The following is a 23,609-nucleotide window of genomic DNA, read 5'->3' on the forward strand; positions in this document are numbered from 1 at the left end:
TTTGAGATAATTCGAAGGCTCAAGCAGAAGTCAATTTTCATACCTGTAAAGCCATTACGGCACACACATCCATCCCCTGGATGACAGATGAAATTTTCACTAGGGCATTCACAAGGCATCATGCAATGATCACCATAGTAACCCTCTGGACAAACTGAAATGCACAATGGAGACACATTAAAAAATAATTATCCCTCTCGACAAACTGAAATGTGCACTGGAGACACATTAAAAATATTGAAAATACAACTGAGGCATTACACTAGGTGCTTTTTTAAGACAAAAGAAAGAAACTTTTAATATAACAGTAAATCACAAACTTGTCCACGAAGAACAATTAAACCACTTGGGGAGCATGTTATAGGAAAACAGACAAAGGAGTGTGGACAGAAAGATAAGTACGGTGTTGGCAAAGAAGAGATTTATTGATAGGAAAGTGAATTAGAGGATAATGGTTAATGAACGTAAAGAAAAGGGAAGAGAAGAGTTTGATGAGGAGCACTGGATTGAAACAAATAGTCAATGCTAAGAGAGGAGGATGAGGATGGCCCAGAGGTGTCACATATATATGAAAAGGAACAAAGGAATGATACTAGGGAAAGTAGGGCTAAATTGAGAGTTCACTAATAGTTGCAAGAATGCTGAAAATTATGATGAGGATGGAAGGATGTAGAGTAAATGGTGAAGGGGAAGAAAAAGAGCAGTGTTCATGAACAAATCAAAGATAGAGTAAAATGTAAAGAGAATAACTAAGAGATACCAAACTGAATACAAAAACACAACAGGGCTAATGAGTCAAATTGTACTACAAGTAAAACTACCTCGATTTATTTCATTACAGCTCATATAAAATGGATACTTGGATTTCAATAAGTGACAATATTAACAAGGTTTTTTGGATAAATTTTTCCCTCAAATTTTCACCACTAAAATGTGCCAAAAAGATGGACTGGTAGCCTCATACCCTTAGAAACCAAAGTCACCTCTGTAACTGTATTCACACAGTGAAAAATACATGCTATTCAGATGCATAATATCATTGAACAAGATAAAGACAATCAGCAATACTATCTCCTTCATTTTTCAAGTTCATAACAGGAGTAATTCTTAATAAACTAATATTAATGATTAGTTGGAGTAACATATATTTCTGAATCCATTCATCCAAATCTTTTTACCATAAAAATCTTTGAGAGAAGCATAATCAGGACAACTATATTTAAGTGAAAGTGACCAATTTTTTCCATAAATTTTATGCAATCACAAGCACTTGAGGGTGACTCTGTAAAGGTGCCTTGCAGGCTAGACCTTGGTTGTTTCCTTGAATAATTAAAATAATATCCATGAGTGATACTGGATTTAACTTACTTTCAGTGCACTGTTGTCCAATCCATCCAGGAGGACAACGGCAGGTGCCATCGTTGCGTCGACAGATGCCTCCATTCAAACATCTGCAGTGCTGACTACAGTTCATGCCAAAAGTTCCAGCTGGGCAAGGAATAGTACATGATGGCCCCCTCCAACCAGGTAGACATGAGCACACACCTATAATAAACACATACATCATTCACCTAGCATACACTCATTACCAACGTATAAAATTGTTTCCGGCTTAATTTTGTGGAATAATGATATATCCATGGTTAAAGCACAAATGGTAATATCCACACTGTTTTATTTATCACTTAACTGACCATGGTTTTGACACTTGGTGTCATTTTCAAGGTAATCCAACAAAAAACTCTCTCGGTATATATACCCAGGCCATGGTAGGAGGTGGAGGAGTTTGAGTTTTTTTGTTGGATTACATTGAAAATGGCACGAAGTGTCGAAACCATGGTCGGTTAAGTGATAAATAAAATAGTGTGGATATTACCATCTGTGCTTTAATCATGGACCCATAACCAAGTTACCAATGGCAGTCGGAGGAAACAACTGACAGCTAAGGTCATTAGTGACATAGAGAAGGGTGGAGAGAAACCAGGCTGCTTTATAAGAAAGGTGCTAAGGAGACCACTCGTTAATGCACCATCTCACAGGTGGAGTGCTTTAATTTAAGTGTCCTCTACAAAGCACTCTAGCATGGATCAGGCAGTCTCTGAAAAATCTCCACCACAAACAGAATTTGAACCCAGGCCCATAGGATGGGAAGCCAACACTACCACCAACCCGAATCCCCACCAAATAACAAGCATTGTTTTTACTTTGTAGCGAATAACTACAGTGAAACCTCTATACAACGAACCCCTATACAACGAAATTTTAAGAAAACCCCTCTATTTCGAAGTCAATGGCCCGGTCCCGGTTCCTTCCAATGGTTAATGCACGCAAAAAAACCTAGCGTAACGAACCTCTCTAATTACGAAAACTCCGTACAACGAAGTCCACACTTGGGCCCAAAACAGGAAAAGTGCCCCTCTAGAACGAATTATTGAGAATAAACGCAGTATTTTACATTTTATAATTTTTCCTTAGATATTTACGTAATAAGCAGGAAGTAGAACTGCAGCGGAGGGCGCCGTTGACGTGTCTGCTAAGGCAATGAAGATAGTATCGACGGCAACATCGGAAAAGGCGCAAGCTCAAACGGGCCCTCGGATTCACATGCATATTTTCTAAACGCGTGAGAGTGTAACACGGCCCCCATAAGTCATACTATGTAGGACTGGCTCGCCACCATCTGCTTGTCTCGTATCAACTCACTTTGCGACCCCTGTTCCGAAAGTACGTATCAAATGTCTCTTCGGAGTTGTTGCGAGCGAAGTTAGGAGGGGAGTTGCCTTTTTCTCCCCCTCCCCCTCAGTTAGCTGGAGGATGAGAGCGGGTCGGATGACTAATAGACCGAGAGGGGCGGGGGCGTAACAGTGGCAGCCGGCCAGCTGTAACCCAGTACAGAAAGGTAACCTGAGAAGATTTCTACGTAATGTGATCTTGCTCGGTGAAGGCCATAGTCAACTAAGATAACTACTGATTACTCATCCACTCCTCTATCACCCTTCTCAGCTAACGGGGAGCGAAGCATTGGCTTTATTTGTACCTACTTTTTCTTATGGTGGGAACCGTCGGAGTTGACAATGTATGTTTACTATGGCGAAGTATTCAAAACTTCATTGGTTGGTGTTCAACCAATGAGCGCAAATTTTTGTCTACTCCGTCCCCATCCCAGAAGAATATCTGGAGAATCCCCTCCACCAAATATATATCTAACCGTCTTTTCCTTGATAGATGTAGTCTGTTAACCTGCAAGTGGTGCGTTTGCTCGAGATCGTACATATATTTGCTCGATTGTGTGAGGATACCATCTTCATTGTGTTTATGGAACGCCCATAATTCGACGGGGATCTGGTCCAACTGGAAGAATTTCGAAGCTGTTTTGGATTCCACGCCGATCGCCAAGAAATTTAATATTTGTGACACGGATTGGGCGAATACGTTGCGGATGACAGGTAAGACTGAAAGCATTTTATTTGATGATTCTCTACCAATTTTTCTATTATGTCATGAAATTATTTTGCCGTTTAAAATCACTGATGTTTTGAAGTATTGCATCTCGTAAAGTAAATCATCTGTTGCAACTGTATAATAATCAAAGGCAATTTATTTCACAATTTTGAATAAAATTATCAGTGATCCTTCAAGATATAGCATTTTAACTACGTTTTTGATAACAAAATATTGGTACTCAAAAACTGCAGCTCCACTTTCACGGCTAATTATTACGTTATACCGCTTTATCCTATTCCCATCACCTGTGGCAATAAACCTCTTCCGTACCTTCACCCTACCCTTTCTCCTAGTGACATGGTATGACGAATGGCCTGAGGTGCCTTGCCTATCACATCATACCTTTCCTCTTCCCGTCCCCCCTTCCAACCCGCCACGTCCCTCCAGCGCACCCGTTCCCCACTTGACCAGTCACTAACTCCCACCAACCAAATTTTCATGCATGGTACATACCTGATGGCATCGCTCAGCAATGTCAAGTAACGTAAAAGAATTTATCTTTAACGTTACTTGACATTATTTACGTTTTGCTCAAAACCAAATATTTTTTATTTATCGAGGAATCACTGATGATATAAAAAATGTGGCTAGTCTTCAACTTATTTTATCTTCATCGCAATGGATTCAGTAGTAACAAAGATGCGACTCTTCAGACTCGAATATCTTTCCTGTGTGCGAGGACAATTGAAGACTGGAACTCATTCCCTGTTCGCTTTACTGATTATTAGGAGCTGAGAAAATATAGGAATAGTCTGTCCTAGTCTGCTTTAGTCATTACCAGTGGAAACGGCTGCACGAGTTGATTGTGACAACAGGACTTGCTTCTACGGTACGAACTGGAAAATATTTTGAGATTATTCTTTCTTAATTTTTCTATAAATTGAGTATTTTTCTGTTATTTTTATTCCTTCCTTATTATTATATTTATTCCTTTACAGTAAAATGGCCAATACCACCAAAAAACGCCGACAACTCTCCATTGAAACGAAGTTGCAAATTTTGGAATCAGTCAACACTGGAGAGAAAAAAACGGCAATTGCAGAGAGATTTAACATTCCGGCATCCACACTTTCCACAATTATTGCCAACAGGCACAAGATGGGAAATGGTATTGAGAAATTTGGTCCGGAAAGGAAGAGGTCTCGGTCATGCAAAAATGACGAATTAGACAGGAAAGTATTTGAGTGGTTTACGGAAGTGAGAAGTGCCAATATCCCGTTATCTGGGACTATCCTGCAGGACCGGGCGAAAACAATAGCCCTAAAATTAGGGATAGATGATTTCCACGCCTCTAATGGATGGCTCTCAAGATTTAAGCGTCGGTGGAATTTGACGACTCTCAGGGTATGTGGGGAGGAAGCAGCAGTCGACGTGGCCGTGGTGGAGGAGTGGAAGAAAAATTTGCCTTCCTTGGTGGCTGGGTATGATCCCAAAGACATTTTTAACGCCGATGAGTCTGGCTTCTTCTATAATCTCCTTCCGGACTCCACGTTAGCTACCAAGGGAGAAATTTGCCATGGGGGCAAACGAAGTAAAGAAAGATTGACAGTTCTTTTCTGCACTAATAGTGACGGGTCAGAAAAGTTGAAGCCTTTCGTGATTGGTAAGTTTGCTAGTCCGAGGTGCTTCAAGCATGTTAAAAAATTGCTATGCCGTTATGGGAATAACAAAAGTGCGTGGATGACGGCAATTTTATTTAGAGAGTGGCTCGCATCACTTGACGCAGTCATGGGGGGTAAAAATAGAAAAATTCTTCTTTTCCTTGACGGCTGCACCGCTCACAAAACATCAGATATAAAGCTGAGAAACGTGAAAGTCGTACATTTTCCCCCTAATTGCACGAGCAAAGTGCAACCACTCGATCAGGGGATTATTTCCCTCGTGTAGAGGGCATATAGAAGGCAGCTGGTTGAATATCTTCTACCTAGAATAGGAAACACGGAAGACATCAAGTCACTGAAGTGGAACATCCTGCAAGCCATTCAGCGTCTCTGTGTTGCATGGGATGGAGTAGAGAAGAGCGCAATCACGAATTGCTTCAGGAGGGCAGGCTTTCCCGGAGAGATGGACGTCCAAGACGACCCACAACCGGAGGAGAGGGAGGAATGGGGCGAAGTCGCACAATTGTTAAACATTGAAGGGGTATCTTTCGAAGACTTTGCAAACATTGATGATGATCTCGCTGTTTTTGGCAAGAATGAGGACCCTGAAATAATCACAGAGACGCAGGATGTGAGCGATGAAGAGAGAGAAGAGTCCAGCAATTGCGTAGTGCGCCCCAGTTGGAAGGAAGTGGTGGACGCAGTAGATGTTTTGGAGCGAGTTTTTATTACTTCAGAAGATGGAATAGAAAATTTGAAAATTCTGCGGCAGGTTGAGCAAGCGGCCAGTAAAGAAATGAGAAAAAGGATGAGACAGACAACTTTGCAAAACTATTTTAAATAGAATAATTTTGGATTAAAAAACTTAAAAACAGATACCGTCTCTTATTTATTTAAAATATTATTTAAACCCATTTTTTTCGAAATTTGTTTAAACTTCCTGAAATGTACTCATTTGCAAAGAATATGGAATGTTTCGGCTGAGGTAAGTCTCAAGAGAGCTGACTGTATATACAGCGAGGACAGTAGACGATGCTGTATTTATATTTGTGAGGAGGTAAGTGAAGGAGAGATAAATCGAAAGGCAGATTACTAATACATGAATTTTGTCCTCCTTCTGGGTGTGTGTCAAATAAGTTGGGTTACTTGAAGAGCGGCAGACCACAGGGTCACGCACTGTCGGAGACGCATGAGATTTCGGTTAGGGGAAGGGGAATCACTGAGGAGAGGAATGGGCGAGGGAGGGCTCCCCGAAGAAACGTGGAAGGGGAGGGGAGATAACTGCAGCATTGTAGAGAAACAGTCGACTAAGTGCGTAGTTCTTCTTCCTTTCGGAGGGGAAATGTTATTGAATAATAGACATTTTGGTATGAAATGTTTGGAAGTGGTTAGTTTTAAATCCACTCCTTTCCTCCTCATTTCAGTACGTGCGTGGGGTTAGACTTCTTGCTGTGTCCAACTGGAAACATCTCCACTCCAAATTGTTAGCATGAAATATTACCAGTGCAACTAGAGTTTTCAGATTATCGATCTTCGCCTGGTTTGGGCAGAAGTCCTTCCAAGTGTCATAAAAGACGCGAAAAGGAGTGGGATCAGGTTCTTTCACGTGTTTTTATTCTCTGCTAACGTAACGTAACTGATTGCTAACGTAAGTCGTATTGAATTGGTTAGATAGTGCTTTAGTGACTAATTATTCCAGTTTAATAGTTTTGGCCTGCAAATGACACGTACGAGAGATACGTTCGGTAAAGGACTGAAAAACCACAAACCTCGCTTAAAATTGACTAACAATAAGTATGAAGAGGTGAACTGGATGAATTCCCAGCGATTCCAACTGTCCTTATACTCGGGGAATACTTTTTTGTCGTTTTTTGTCTATCAGTGGGTAAAGTAATTGCGTAAGCTTGGTTTCGCTGAGCGTAGCCCGGGGCAGCCTACTGATGACGGTTCCGGGATTTCCTTCCTTACCTTCCAATTCTATCCTCTCCCGAGGGCGTCGGCGGGCTCCTTTGTCGCGACGACCCCCTCCTTTTCCCTACTTTTTTACCACCCCCTCCTTGGGTAACTCGGGCGTATAAGTCTCGGACTTGGTTCTCGGGCTAAAGTTGAAACCGTATGGAGATTTTTAGTCTCTCCTAAACACTGGATGAAAGACGACAAAGCGTGGATTCAAATATTACGTGGCTTACTCGAGGATAGTACTGCGTTTTGGCACCGAGGAATGGGTGTACCAGCAGAATACCGATCGTGTCCAGCTTCTATTAAGTCATACCTGAGAGGAGTATCGGTCATACTGAATGCATTATCATCTGAGATTGCCAATGTTACTTCGATTACCAACTTCCACGATTTTACTCGTGGTAAATAACACGCCCCAACTAACTTCCATCGTCGTTTATAGATATTAGTACACACCGGTCACGAACATAGATATTTACCGGAATTTCAATAGGATGCCAACAATGCAATTTATTTCGTAAGTCTTTGGGCAATATTGCTCTTTCAGGCAAATTTGCTGCACAAAACTGCCATTTGCAATCGACTTCAATTATTGCACTCAAAGAATAATGCCGACTAGATACTCAGAAAAATTATGGATCACTCTTTAAGACGTGATCCTTTGAATATTAATTTTGGCGTTCTTTATAGTTAAAGTAAGCGATGAGACATAGAGCAGAATGGATGATGAAAATAGTAATTTCAATAAGAAATACGCAGATTGAAAATCACGCGGTGATAGCCACGGTATTAGAAGGTAAAAAATAAAAATTGTTTATCATCACTCTAGGGAAGGTTTTAATGGCGAATGAAGCAAGATTGATAAATTTACTCGACTTGCATCGTAAAGCAAACGGAACACTTTGTGCCCCTGAGAAGACGCAACCCGCTCGTTACCCCTATACAACGAAACCCCCTACAGCGAAGTCATGATTTTCCCGGTCCCCTCAAATTCGTTGTACGGAGGTTTTACTGTAAATACAGAGTGCCCAGCCAATCAAAGGAGAAAAATATGAGCATAATTCCCGTTTTCCAAGGAAAATTTTCCAAAATTCTAGGTCAAACTTGCGTAATTACTGAGATAGATAAGAATTTTAAAACACCCACAATTACCTCACTACTTTAAAATAATACTATGTTTATGTATTTGCAAGGACAAGGAATAGGTTAATTAACACAAATTGTATTTAAATTTTGAATTTATTCAATACAAGCCAAGAAGCTGCTTCGACCTCCTAAGTAGATGTTGACGTCACCTGGCATTCAATTCTTCCCGTTTTTGAATCTTAGTTGTGTCAAGAGTTCCAGACATTTCTGTTGTCTTCTCTGACATTCCATGTTCTCATGAGGTTGCAAAAAAATTCTATCAAGCCACTGCACTTAAAATTACGCCAAACACATTTCAAGAAGGAAGAGGGGTTTTGGACTGACAAAATTGTATGTGAAATGAATTTGAAATAAAAGATTTTGAAATTCCAAGTTTGAGCAAAAATTCAAGAATAATTCATGCATAATACCAGGAACTAATTGATTGTTTGAGGCGTAACTTGGTGAAAGCGGTTCATTATTAAAATTAAAAAGAAGAACTTTGTGCTTTCACATTAATATTTATTCACACATTTACGACCATGGTTTCAACGTTGAAGATGACGTCTAAAGTTGAAACCATGGTCGTAAATGTGTGAATAAATATTAATGTGAAAGCACAAAGTTCTTCTTTTTAATTTTAATCCAGGAACTAAAATTCACACAAAATTCCCAGTTTCCCCAGTCGCTGGACCCCCTGTAAATAACTAAATTTGAACCCTAGCATCTAGTTAAGCATTAGAGATTTTCTCTTGGTTACCACATCAAGGCTTTATGTAAGATTTTTCACATTACCTGTAATGTGATGGCACTCTGCCCCATTTCTGCAGTTGCATTTCTTCAAGCAATTTTTTCCATACGTGTCCTTAGGGCAAGGGTGTTCACAGGTATATCCAATGAATCCTGGTCTGCAGACATATTCCCCTGTCACATGGTCACATGTTCCATTTCCTATAATGAAAAAGATGGTGTAGTTTCATTTGTAATTTAAAATAAAAGTCATCATCGCTTTAAATACACAAGTTACTTAAAAACTACCCTCCCTAGAAAATGATTTTCATTTAGTAATTTTAAATGCAACGATACACAGATAGTAATTATATTCTTTCATGAAAAGCAATTTTTTTTACTTGTATTCGAACACCCAATCCATGAGAACAGTTTTCAATAGGAGTTCACATTACAATCCAAAAGGAAATAAATCACTGACTAGTGCAAAATCATATATGCTTTAAGGGACTAAAACCATGAGAACAAATTAAAGTGAAGTCATTAGAGTCTCTACAATTATCACTAAATATTTCATTTCCCACTGTGGGAGGCCACAAAATGGGGGTAGTAAAACAGTTTGGTTCACCAAAGACTTTTGTGAACATGATTTATTCTAACCACTCAGATGAACCAAAAACTTATAGTATCGGTGAAATTGATAAGCTTGTAACATCATGTACAGCAAAAAAATTACGGATGGGTCTGTTTGGTTCCTCTGTTCTGGGTTCAAATGGTTCTTGAGCAAAGACCATGAATCTGAACGAAAGCCAAAGCACTTGGTACTCGAATAATTTGGGCAAAGACTGACTTAAAAACTTTTCTCAAGTATTATTTACATTACATACTTTAAATAGATTGATCTGAGAAAACCAATCCCTTGATGTACTACTTTAAGTAGCTTACAAAATGCCATAAAGACTTTTGATGATTTCCATTGTGAAATGATCAAATGATGAATATCATCAAAAGATTTTGATAATGAAGAAATTATGATGAAATACTTGGAACCAACAAAAGAGTAAAACAAACCCCTCCTTTCATAAAAGAAAGGCTACCATTGGTTATTGAAGTGATACACACATAATGCTTCATCTAAAATCAATGATAGCATACATTGTGAGAAAAATTTCACTAAATGCATACATTGTCGATTCAAAAGTATAATACATAAAAGCAACAGGAATGCTCATGGAACTTAAGCACAATCGATTCTATGTACACTCACTACACATTTACTGGCAAATAAAGCAACAACTGTCATTTTGAATCACACACACACTGAATTGAAACATTACAAATATAATTCAAAAGGTCTTAATGGGAATGCACATTCTTCCTTCAACATAGAAAAACCTACATATATGGTTTTATTCATCTTTGGAACATTTTTTGGGGTGTTGAAAATAGATTTGAGGTTTGCTAACACACTTTCGTGATCCGACATTGCAAAACCGATCAAAAATGGTTTGCTTTTTTCCTCATAACTAAGAATCTATCAACTTTTGAGGAAAAAGTATTTAGCTCCAAATTGAACTACATCATATTTTAAAACAAATTATATCCCCTAGATTTTTTTCTCTGATCATCCAATTACACTCCAGTGCCATTAGAAAAATGGCTTCTTTGCGCAAAAAAAAAGTTTTTTCATAATGAACTAAACAAGCAATTAAACAATATCTAGTAGTATTTTTGGTTTTAAATAAAGAGTTCCTATGAATTTCTTTTGAGATGAATCCGAATGCAAGCTTCATTTTCTTCCCAACTTTGAAGTGTTCAAGTAAGTGCAAATTTTAAAAAAAGTTGAAAAGTTAATAAACTACACAACTTTCAGAAGTTCTCCTCATGTTTTTTTTTTCTTTCATTAATATATATGGGTGTTACCTTATGTGTGCTTTTTTACCATATAATGCTAGAAAGGCCAGAAGAAAGTTGGGAGGTTGTTCATTGAAATCTGATAACAGATGAATCGCCACACAATATTGAAAAGTTATTTATTTTATACACATTTCAACTAATAAATGTATACTTGTACAATTTATAAGAACAGTAATCATATTCATGAACAGAACCCATAATTTCTGAATATGTGGTGATGCTTTTCCCAATGTGTGAGTAATGATCATTTGCTATATTACTAGAGCAACCTCAATAAAATGAGACCCCATAGTGCTCAAATAAACACTCGCAATAGCGAATTAACCATACCATACCATAAATACCATACCATAGATAATAAAAAGCACACGGCACTCGGCAGTGGCATAAGTATGGGTGGGGGGATGAGGGGATAGATCCCCCCAAAGCCTCAGAGAAATAAAAAAAATATTTGAAACAATTGTCTAATATTGATATACAGCAACTGAATCTGCATAAAGTTAAATTCCAAGTGCCAAAATGATATAAAATATATTTACAGGCATGTCTTTCTTTTTATTTTCTGGGAATCCCTATTGCCTGTGGGGGGGGGAGAGGGGAGGGGAGAGGCCACCCCCCCCCCCAGGTACTACCCCGCCACCCAAAGCATATTCCTAGTTACGCCACTGGAACCCAAGATATTCCATAACTAAGATTTTTCCGGTGCTTAGTTCACTTCTTATACGTGAGCAATTTAAATAACCGCGCAACTGCAGTCAGTGATGAATGAACAAAAATAGATTTAAGATTCCGGAATTATTTCCCTTTTTTTTATGTTTACGCACTTAAAAAAAATTTTCCCATGAAATTTTAGCAATAATGGATTGAATCTACCGGGTCTAGCTTCTCTGTCAGCATTCTTCCGCGAATACAGCACTGGGAACTTCAACTAACAAGCCGCGTGATTTGTCTTCATGGAATTATTTACCCTCCCCTTTCTGATAACAACACCAGACACTTTTTGTACTTCGATATAATAGTTACAAGCCATTCCTGAGTCAAAAGGAACTGCCTTATTTTTCATGATTTGAATTTGACTTTAATGATTACGTGACAACTGAAGACGTGAGTTATTCTCCGAGGGCATTCATATTAACTCTCATTCAGTTAAAAAATAAATGCTTGCAACCAGGCAGAGTTAAGCTAATAGCTATTCAAGGTCCAACTAAGTTTCATTTAAACCCACTGAGTTGGGTCAGTTTTGATCTGCACGCCGCGTAAGCAAATTTCCCCCAGTGCAATTCGTCCCACATATGTAGGATTAGCCCATGGTATGAGACCATGCATACTGTTTTTACCATCGTGTTGAATCACCATCGACTTACGTCCATGCTACAAATACGATTATCTTTTTTGGATGACCTTCAAAGCCAAAATTTTGGTACAGGAGGTTTTTAATGGCTTATTTGGACGTTATTTTGCCGGGACGATGGAAAATATAACCTTAGAAAAATTCAAGAAAATCTTCCGTTACAGATAGATGTTCCATAGTTCATAATTCGGGATTGATGATCATCTACTATAGTAAAAATTAATATCTAATACTCATATACCATTAATATCTAATACGTCGCTCATAATTAAAACTTACTATTATTTATTGACATATCTATGTATTGAGCACATTCTACTCCCACTCCTGTGACTAAACTCGGTGCGCCTGCCGCGATCTTCTCGTAGAGCAGTTCTCTGACAAGTCGTATGAGAGAGGTATTTTATGACATTGGACTGGAAAAATATGTTTCGTAATTGAGGTCGTGATATAAGTGAAAAGTTTCATAACTGAGGTTGGAAATACATGGGTTCATATGGGGTTATTCACTGGACCAAAAAAAATATCGATGCCTAAGTGAGGTCATCGTATAACTGAGGGTCGTATAACCGAGGTTCTACTGTAATTACATTTTGGCAGAGGAGAGAATAAGACACGATAAGCAACCTATATTTTATAGCACACAACTGAATTCAGTCCAAAAGTGCATAGTTACAGCAAGCATAAATGTTGATTTTAAAAGGATATTAGATAAAACGAGCAACTTAGACAGGGATGTACTTGCAGATAAGGCCTCCAGCTCCACAGCATCACAAAAAGCTTCAACGGCAAGAAAAAACACACATAAAATTATAAAATTGATCACTGACTGTTACCGTAAAAGCGGTCTGGGCATTTCTCTCTGCAACCGAGACCATAGAATCCTTCAGCACAGGGTTCACTGCAAGATGGGCCTTGCCATCCCCTGGAGCATATACATTCCCCCGTTTCTGGTGAGCAAGAGCTGTTGTTGAGGCAGTTGCATTTACTGGAGCATGATTCACCATACATCCCAGGAGGACACTTGGTCTCACACTGAACACCTAATTAAGAATATTTACAATGTAGAATCAATGCCAACGCCAAAAATACAGCATAGTCAACATTCTTCTCCACCACATTCAAATGCTAAGAAAAGAGAATGATAGATTCCTCTGATGGAAGTCAATAAAAAAAAAGTTCTGTTTTACTTTCTTATTGTTTACAAGTCAATGTTTGCTCTTCGTTCGTGAATAATTAATACTAAAGGCTAACTTAAGCTGCTGAATGAGTATAGAAGTACATACATCTATTCTTTCATAACTGCTTCAAAAGATTGAAGAACAGATCTAACTCCGTCTTGGAATAAAAATAGTATGGCTTCCCTACAATAACACCCCATGTAATATACTATAATACAATGAATACATCCTAGAACTTGAATAATAATTGTCAAATTATACTAAGGTTTGAGATTTAGCTTTGTTGATCGAAGAGCATTGTCATCAAGAGTAACAAAGAGTTAGCACTAATAAAGAAGTGATTCAAATTAATTTCCTGAGCAAGTTTTGAGAGAAACAGCAGTCATTAGTCTAACACAGAAAATACTCATCATTGGCAGTTTTTGACAGTAGAGTTCCATGGGATAGCAAAAAAAAAGACTACAGTGGAATCCCAATGTTTCATTTTTGATGAGATCAAAAAGTATAAGATCAGAAGCTAGGAAAGCATATGAAATACCTTACGCGATACCAAAAGTACAGAAGAATAGGCTGGTTTAGAAATGACCATACCACTTTCTATACCCATGATTTTCAATAAATGAAGCCAAATTACCCTGGGTACATCTAGTCCGACCAATATCAAAAAATACTGAAATTATACTTGACAAAAACAAATCCATTTCTTACTTACTGATTCACAAATTAAAGCTCCAGGGAAAATAATTTAACTCATTACTTAAGGAAATTAAGGCATAACAGTTAAAGGTCATGGAAAATTGAAATTTTTGGAAAAAATAAAAATTCAAACACAAATAATTTCACTTTCTTAAAAAACTTTCCACCACATTATTCTTACCATTCCATTCAGGTAGACAGAGGCATTTCCCCGTGACGGGATCACAACCGCGACTGCTTTCTGGTAAGCAGTCACAACGCTGCTTACAATTAATGCCAAAAAATCCTGAATTGCATCTTTGATCACAGAAATTCCCCATAAAGCCTGGCAAACATGTACATGTCCCTGAAAAAATGACATAGGTGAAATATTGCAGGTGACTTCTAAACATCAAATACTGACGCAAAGAATATGTAATTTCAAAAAATTAACTATGAATGCTTCATTTAAAAACAACTTCTTTACCTCTGATAACGTTTCCTAACATTTTTACTCGCATTGAATATCACAATACTTTTCATAAACACAAAACCATCAATTTCTAGTTCATATGAGCAAAAAATTCCAAACCCTTCATAAAAGAACAAGACCTTACAGGTGCCTATCATTGTAACTTAAGAATGTACCTCACGCAAAATTTTTGTAAAAATTGATAACAAGACCAAATGCAGCTCAATTATTTAAATATGATTAACGAGTTGAATATTTTATTTCATGATAACACCAATTAATTATGCCTAAACCTCTAATAAAGTTAAGCAAAAAAAAAGAAAAAATTAAATTAACATAAACTTAAGTTATATTTTGAATTTTCCCTTCACTAATTCATGCATTGAATAAAATTATTTTTAAGTGCTGCTAAAAGGCTTTTCACCAAAAATTCAATGAAAAAGCAAATGGAAAAATAAAAAATGAACAGAATGAATCGCAAAAGAGCAATAAAAATTCTAAATAAGAAAATAAACTATGGGCATTATCAGTACAGGCACTTATAATACTCACCATTCTCAGGGTTACAAACAGCATTATTTGAGCATTTACAGTGTTCACTGCAGTTTTTGCCATAGAATTTGCTTCCACATGGACGATCACAAAGGTGACCTTCCCATCCTAAGATAATAAAAACAATCAACAACGCACACAAGACATAGCATGCACCCAATAAATAACAACACAGATAACCTTTTAGTTCCAGTTTTGAAGTCTTTAAGGATGAGCAACCAACATGACATGGAGAAACTATAAATAATATGACCTCAGGAGGAGGCAACAAATTTTTGCAAAACATGATTATGCACATTCACTCAACTCTTTCCATGATTGTAATATAAACAAAAATTTGACATAGTCTGAAGATATTATTTGTGAGCTGCATTACAATTACAGAAATAAATTTTGACGAACCAAACTGAACAGTGCAAAATGATAGCAAAAATTTGGTGCCTCTATCGATAGGTCATAGAATTCTGGCCTAGTGTACAAACAAATACAAAAATGTAGCCGTCAACTAATCACTTTTCTCGTGATAGGAGTAATATGAAGTAAATGATCACACTGATGGCCCTAAATATAATCAAAGATTAATTCAAAGCTGAGTTCAGGGCCACCACATAATGCTTCTTCATAGAAGAACTTTAAAATAAAAATTATTGGAGAAAATCTACAAGTGCACTTGAAACATTCACATAAGAGGAAGAGCGTGAGGCCTCCATGAGTTGGTCACTTAATTTGATCTCAGATGAGCTTAACAGCAAGGTGAACACAAGGTTATACTGAGAACACTACAAGTACACACAGAAATTCAAAGATAATTTAGGGTAACCAAAGAAGCCAAGGAAAAGGGGACATTTATGGCAACATTTTAGACTCAGTATAGGTTAATATTCCATGAAAATGTATTTAATCGATTTTTCATTCAATTAGGAACCAGGAAAGAGGAGGTTATCTGTGCTTTAAAAGACAACTGGCCGGATGAAAAAAATAAAAGCAAACAAACAGGCCATTATTTTCAACTATTATTAACAAAATACACATGCATCGTCAAGTCCAGTGCACTTTTAAGAATGAAATAAAGTGAAGTGCAGGTGAAATATGACAAACAGTATGTTTTCTTCACAACAAAATTTCCAAGACATTAAACCTTTACAGATACATCATTGACTGGAGGTGACTAAAACTGGTAATAATTACCATGAGATGCTTAAAAATGATAGATGAAAATGAAAATTCTATGAACTATGGATTTCACCAACAATAACTGATTCCGATAAAAAATTACCCTTTTCAAGATAGCATAGTTGAATACTGACCGTGGGATGGGACTTGGAAAAAATACATGTGAAAAGCTGTATTTTTTACTATGCATAAAATACTCTCTTTTTTAAATAATCGATGCATGAAGATGATGAGTATCTAAAAAACTTTTCATGCAAGAAGTATCTAACTAACTTCTTTCACAGCAAAATGAAACCAAATACAGTGGAAGCCCCAAATAACTGTATGGGATATTGCCAAAAGCTCGAATTAGCGAGTGATAGCCAAGGAATCATTCAAAACCTTATGGTTTATTAATGTATTTCCACACCTCCGATAACAGCACTATTCAGCCTTTACATCCGGCTTTATGATAATGTGTGACAATCAAAAGTGCACAAACATCCATGCCCTGGATAAGGGTAACTTACCCAGGCGGATGATACCCAAAATGAAGCAGAGAATTGCAGAGGGTCAGCAACCAAGGCTTCTCACTTTCAGAAAATGCATGCAATATTAGTTTCTCAAGTAGATACTGACAAAAAACTACTTCCAATTATTCCAGATTAAAACTGCACACTAAAGTGACCTTCAACTGACAACCCGATTGCCTTATAATGTGACCACCAACTTTCATTGAGATAGCATACAAGTTTAGCAGATGTTGCATTTTGTTCTGTTTGCATATAGATACAGGTACTGTGATATTAACACTCAACATTGTTTGATGCACTCTTACTTATTGATGTTATTTAAAGGGATTTCTCCAGACCATCAAAACACTATAACATGACTGTGATTAACAGGGAACATTATCGTGGAATAAACATATTCGGGAAATAACACGTCAAGCAAATCGTAAATTGGGTTTTGTTAAAAGAATGTTAGGAAAGTGCAACAACAAAGAGAGAGAAATTAGCTCATTCTCCCTGCTACACCTCATTTAGAATATGCTGCCAGTGTTTGGGACCCTGATGAAATAGGCTTAAAAACAGAGTTAGAAAGTGAGCAAATAAGAGCTGCTAAGTACATGAAAAGTCGTCACGATAGTCTTGTTAGTGTAACTGACCTATTAGATGAACTCGGACGGTAATCTCTGTCATACTATAGTGTGAAAAATAAACTAAACCTATTAGATAAATTCAAGAGGAGTGTATTTTCTGACAAAGTTAGGCATATCTTATGAGCGCCAACATACTACAGTAGATCATATCATATAAATAAAATAAGAGAGATAGAATGTAGAACAGATAGATTCAGAATGTCTTTTTTTCCAGGTTCAATAAGAGATTGTAATGGCAGCATTAGAACTCACAAGTAGATTAGATGACTTGTAATGTAGTCCACTAACTTGAGTACAGTAGACTCTTGCTAATGTGAACAACGTTATTACGAAGCAAATTGTTGGTCCCAACAAAAAGGCCTATCCATTCTATAGCAAAAGAAACGTTACGAAACCCTTCTGCCGGTCATCAGACAACTCTCGGCGGCCCGATTGTAGGTTTATCAACTTACCAACAAGGTCTCCGAATGTGTCTAAGAAACTGAAACGAATTTCTTGTTTTCATATATTTGCGCCTAACTTAATCGCGTATCATACACTTTTTTTTGATGATTCCTAAAAGAAACGTTCATACGAACTTTGTTATTACAATCCTCCAGTTTTTCGGTCCCGTAACTTCGTAAAAACGAGAGTCTACTGTGTATATCTTAGTGTTTGTTTCTGAATTTTCGTATTATTTCTAACAGCACGTTTAGTGTGCTCTAGCTTTATTGGCAGATAACCTAAATGAATGGTGCGCAAGTTTTGCCTTTGTATAAATGTGAAAGTGTAATTTGTTAGTATGCATAATGCTTTTTGGTCCGTGTGGTGTGCATGTGGAAATCCAATTGCATGTTGGTGATTGATCATCCCCTTCCAAAAGCCCTGGAGGGGTCTCACAAGGTATTATGTAGATGTAGATGAACAGCCCTGAACTATCTAGAGACTAGATAATGATTGTGCAATGAACAAAAAAACTACAGCTGATTAGGGAAGTGCTTAACAATATATGATTAGCTCTGATGCACAAACAAGCTTCTGAATTACCACTATAGAAAAAAAACGAACATGCACAATAGACTAGTAAACATATTCTAACACTTACCAGGAGGACAAATGCATCTCCCATTTTCATTTGAGCAAGCAGCTTTATTCCTACAGTTGCACCTCTGGGCACAATCTTCCCCAAAAGTTCCTGAAGGGCAGGGCTCACTACAGTTTTCACCACGATAACCTAGAGGGAAAAAGCAATCACTCGACACTTCAATCCATTGTACACACTTGGCATAAAAAAACTAGCAGTGATTAAATTAGAACCACTACAAGTAAGACATTAAAAAGGATACATTTTACAATTTTATTACCTATTTCCTAATATTACTCTGGCAAACTTAAGCAATTGAAATCTGAAAAGTTACTGCAGGTAAGAGGGAATAAGTGCGGCAAAGCCAAATGAAGTCATCATAATAGGGCAAAATAAATGGGATTTTTAACCATCCAGGTTAAAATGGATGGATTCAGAAGTGCGGTGATCCGAATTATTAACTTGGGAAAAAAAACATAGTTCAATGTCTTCATACCACAAAACCTATAAATAATTGGCAATAACTTATAAATAATAACCTATAGAGCATGACTGAAAATATTTGAAAATTAAGAAGTGAATAGGAAACACTTGATTAAGATTTGGAACCAAGAACAGAAGCCAAACTGCAATAGGCACTGACAAAACAATGGAAATGACCCATCATAATGATTCACACATGGGGCTGACTTACCAGCGGCACACAAGCAGCTGCCATTTACTGGGTGACATTGAGCATTATTCTGGCATGAGCACACAGAATGGCAACCTTTACCATAAGTGTAGAGTGGACAGGGCCTACCACATGTCTTCCCATCCCAACCAGCTTTGCAAGTACACTTGCCTGTCCATGGGTGGCATCTAAGGGACACAAATTAGGAGGCATAAATTATAATATATAATATTTTATAACTCCACACACAAATTACAAAACAATAGCAAAATTGAGTAATTTTAGGTAGCCGCGAAGGATAACCTGTTTGAGGCAACCATCCAAAATAATAATACATTATGCTTTACATATAGTGTAGCTCATTTTGTGTTACCTTGATAATCTATACTAACAAAGCTTAAGTGCGTACATGAAAAAACAACTAAAGTAGTATTTATAATTCGTTAATTCATTTACATCAATATTTTATAACAATATTTGTTCTACATTTTCGTTAGTGAGAAGCCAAGAATGTGCATTTTGCAAAAACTTTTTCAAAGAATTATGAAACATTCCATAATCAATTAATCAGCAGCCAAGTAAACAGAAAATTAATAACCACTCTTTCATGTATATCATTCGCCACAACAAAATAAGATGGAACTTACACTTCTGTGTTGGTTGCATCACATTGACATATACCTCCACAGCCTTCCCCAAACAAACCAGGTGGGCAGATTCTCTCAGAGCAGGTTTCACCTTTCCAACCATCCAAGCATTTGCATGAGCCATCGACGGGAGAGCATGTTGCATCATTCATGCAGTTGCACGTCTTTGAGCAGTTCGAACCGTATTTGCCTTCTGGGCACTGCTGGTTACACTATAATAAATTGAATGTAGTGTTCAGAAACATAAGCATCACAACACAAATACAAATCAGATGACATCAATTAACATTAAATAAGATAAAAATATTAATTGGATTCATTCTCTTACATGAATATAGCCCATCACCTAAGTTCATGAAAATTATTTGTGATTTTGATCATAGTATTTGTGCTTTGTACAATGGAACTAATATCACTTTCATTAAATTTTAACAATAGTGCAACTCACAATCCTATGTTTCAAATGTATCCCCATGTATTTATATATGAATTTTTTAACCATTTTACTTGCTTAAGATTGACCTTATCATACATGGTAGTGTAAATATTTTGCAATAATAATTTATGGCAGCAATACCATATACAGTAGAACCTCGTTAAAGCGAGTACGGGCTATAGCGACACCCCCGCTATAACGAGAGATAGCCGATGCACCGTCAATTAACCCTATAATAAGCGTGTTAAAACATTCGTTTTTACAAGACCCTTTCGGCATTGGCTCTCGCCATAGCGAGGGTTTCACCGCCGGAAGACTTTCATCAAGACTCTTTAACCTCTGTAACTGCTAACGATCTGTTAGAAATGAAGTTAATGGAGTGCTCAGTCTCAAATTTATTTGGTAAACTGTCGTTCGATAAATATAGTGATTGACGAAACAATGCTTTGCATGATTTTTATTCAGTGCGGCGCTTATAAATTGTTTGAATAGTTAGTCGTTATTTGAGTAAGGAAATTTAGTGATGCAAAAAAACATCGCCTTTCGTCTGGATTTATGCTTACGTTTATCGGATAGATGTTTATCTGTCGCCGCACCACTCCTGTTCATTTATATCTGTTCACAACAGGTATATTGGCTATTATTTGCTCCACCTCCGGTAAAGCGACAATTCGCTATAGCGAGTGTTTAGTAGTGCACCGTGGGGTGTCGTTATATCGAGGTTGCACTGTATGTACTTGTATTTACACCATTCACATACCAGATATGCTTAAGGCATTGAAGGTTTTCTTTACCAACACGATTTCATTTACAATTTATTATTTGGAATGTATATTGGACAAAGTAACTATTGAACATTATCAGCAAAGTGTTAAACTGATTGGGGATACATACAAACAGTGAACCCTTTTACACATGAAAATCTTTGAGTCGAACAGTAAACTCTCATTACAAAAGATGCTACCACAAAATTTTTGTCATTATATAGCAAAGTTACCTTCCTGGCCAATGGGATATGGTAAAAAGAGTAAAATAAACTGTTTAAAAATTTTCAATGCCAGAAAATTAAAAACATAAGAAAAGTATACATCCAAACTGCTCGCTGTTCTACAAGTCAAAAAGCTTTGCAAAATGCTCTGTGCTAAAGAATTTTAAAACCCCTATGAAATACATGGATGGTTTACAAAAGAAACTAATCTGGGCTGAGGGTAGGGGATTCCAAATGGTTTATCAAACCTTAAAGAGCACTGGAAGGGTCAGGGAAGTGCAAATTTAAAGAATTAGGATGAGGAGAACTTTAGTCTTTCAGCATAAAGAAAGGTCAACTTAGTCCAGAAAACAAAATCCTAATAAAAAATTTCGTGAAGAAAAAAGAAAGTTAACTATACAAGTTTTTAAAAATCCATCTTACTTTTTCACCCGTAAATCCAGGCAGGCACTGGCATTTCCCAGTGAGATGGTGACAGACAGCACCATTGTAGCAATCACAAGTCTTGCTACAATTAACACCCCAAAAGCCAAGTGGGCAGCGATTACCACAAACATCACCCTACAAAATGAAGAGATGAATCATGAGTAAAACTAAGCTACATTTGAATCCACCTATGCTATTTAATGGTGCAACTAGTATTAACTCAAGGGCACAAGGTAGACAGTAATTTCTACTTTAGAACTTCCATAGCAATAAGCCAGAAATTATTTCATTCAAAAGTATATTTTATTTCCTTTCATAATACTTTCCTGAATGACTATCTAGCATGAAATCAAAAGCATTTAGACAGATCAGATGATAAATATTACCGTAACCTTGATTAAATGTCATTTCAAAACCAAGAATTCATTCAAAATTCACAAATGCACCATACAATTTTTTGTTGTATACTAGAACTAATATAGTAGACTCTCCTCTATAGTAAAATCAACATTATTGCAAAATATTTTTATTGCTACAGAGAAGAGTCATGGTCTTGGCCAAAATAGTATATTAACATATCTATGGCTCAGTTCTAACAACACGTATCTCAAATTCGGCCATTTTGAGACAGGTATCTTAAACAAAGTGTAATATCATTAAAAAATAAAATACAAGCAAAAAAAAACTCTTTGTTTGTAAATGAATGCTTCTTTTTCAGTTTTATGAACTTTTGGTTTTTAATTTTAGAGTGAAAGTAAAAAAAATTAATCGTTTTTTTGCTATCCTGAAAAATTGCCATTTTTGAGATACGTGTTGTTAGAACTTAGCCATCGATATGGTAAAATAAACTATATTATGAATTTTTCAATGCTACGGAATTATGAAACTAAATTGAGGTCCAGTGGCGTAGCCACAGGGGTGCAAGGGGGAGACAGAGGAGGGAAGTTTTTCCGGGTTACAACCCCTCTCTTGAGCCAAAAACGAGTATGATGGCCTCAATAAATAAGTTTTAATATATAGTCGTACAAAATTACTGTTTTTGACTCCTAAAAAAATCACGTTTTCAACATTAAAAAATCCCAGGAACCTTTGCCCTGGGGTGTTTTCCAGACATGCCCTGAAATCTCTGCTAAACCCCCATTCCAAAATCCTGGCTACCCCACTGTTGAGGTCACAATAGTAGAAAAAAATTTTTGTTATGAAGTTTTATCCACATACTATGGGATCTATACACTCTGCTGCACTATGAATCACAATGTTGTGGGGTACACCCCACACCCTAAAATGTAAGCATTCCCGGACAAACAACAGACGTTTCGCAAAAGTAAATGCACTTGGTTGAGGGCTCCTGATGGATTAAGAATGGATTCCCAACCTTGAAGTGCACTTCAGTGACCAAGGTCTAAGAGGGGCATATTAATCATCAGAAATAAATGTATTTTTGTGCGTATTGGATGTGAAACTGTGCTAAGGTGAAGTTCTTGCAATTCTTTAAAGGGTAAGAGTGGTTCCACTTTATCCTTAGAGATAGCTTAAGTGTGCTGAAGTAAGACTACAGTTGGGATGGGCAATGAAGTGGAGCGACAGGGGTATCAGCCAGAGGAATATTTCCAATGATGTACTGCTAAACTAAGTAGGTACTAATACTGTGTATGCATTGTTTCAAATATCCTTTGGAATAGAATTCACTGATAATCACAATTTGAACTAAGAATGATGTAGGTCATGACTTAAACATTGCACATTAGAATAAACATGAGTCGTTATAAAAGGGAACTGTTTGAGCTTGCCAAATCATCTGACAATAATATACTCAAAACTGATTATAAAATCTTTAATAAATTTTTTAAAGAAACTGTTAGGAAAGCCAAATCTGCATGCAATGATCAATTCATTGCCAGCTCTAAGAATACCTCTAAAGCAGCTTGGCAAGTCATAAAAAGGGAAACATGCAGTAAAACTAATGTTTCAAACTTAGAACTCACTTTAAGGGGCA

The 23,609-nt window shown here is 37.0% G+C and overlaps 1 protein-coding gene across 4 annotated transcripts in view; it reads right to left on the reverse strand.

The window, feature by feature from the left end:
* LOC124164910 (protein draper) overlaps window positions 1–23,609 on the reverse strand; it is a 58,229-nt gene that overhangs the window by 12,744 nt on the left and 21,876 nt on the right. For 3 of the 4 annotated variants that reach the window (XM_046542157.1, XM_046542163.1, XM_046542142.1), the window contains 10 exons: window positions 21,611–21,748; window positions 19,764–19,975; window positions 19,138–19,304; window positions 18,465–18,593; window positions 15,067–15,174; window positions 14,245–14,409; window positions 13,017–13,229; window positions 8,985–9,140; window positions 1,369–1,545; window positions 44–154 (listed from right to left, as the gene is read on the reverse strand). In XM_046542157.1, coding sequence (XP_046398113.1) covers window positions 44–154; window positions 1,369–1,545; window positions 8,985–9,140; window positions 13,017–13,229; window positions 14,245–14,409; window positions 15,067–15,174; window positions 18,465–18,593; window positions 19,138–19,304; window positions 19,764–19,975; window positions 21,611–21,748 — 1,576 coding nt within the window. The remainder of the gene's footprint in view (window positions 1–43; window positions 155–1,368; window positions 1,546–8,984; window positions 9,141–13,016; window positions 13,230–14,244; window positions 14,410–15,066; window positions 15,175–18,464; window positions 18,594–19,137; window positions 19,305–19,763; window positions 19,976–21,610; window positions 21,749–23,609) is intronic. The other variant, XM_046542149.1, reaches the window with a different exon arrangement.

The sequence above is a fragment of the Ischnura elegans genome, chromosome 1 (genome assembly GCF_921293095.1).
Source record: "Ischnura elegans chromosome 1, ioIscEleg1.1, whole genome shotgun sequence".
Taxonomy (NCBI): domain Eukaryota; kingdom Metazoa; phylum Arthropoda; class Insecta; order Odonata; family Coenagrionidae; genus Ischnura; species Ischnura elegans.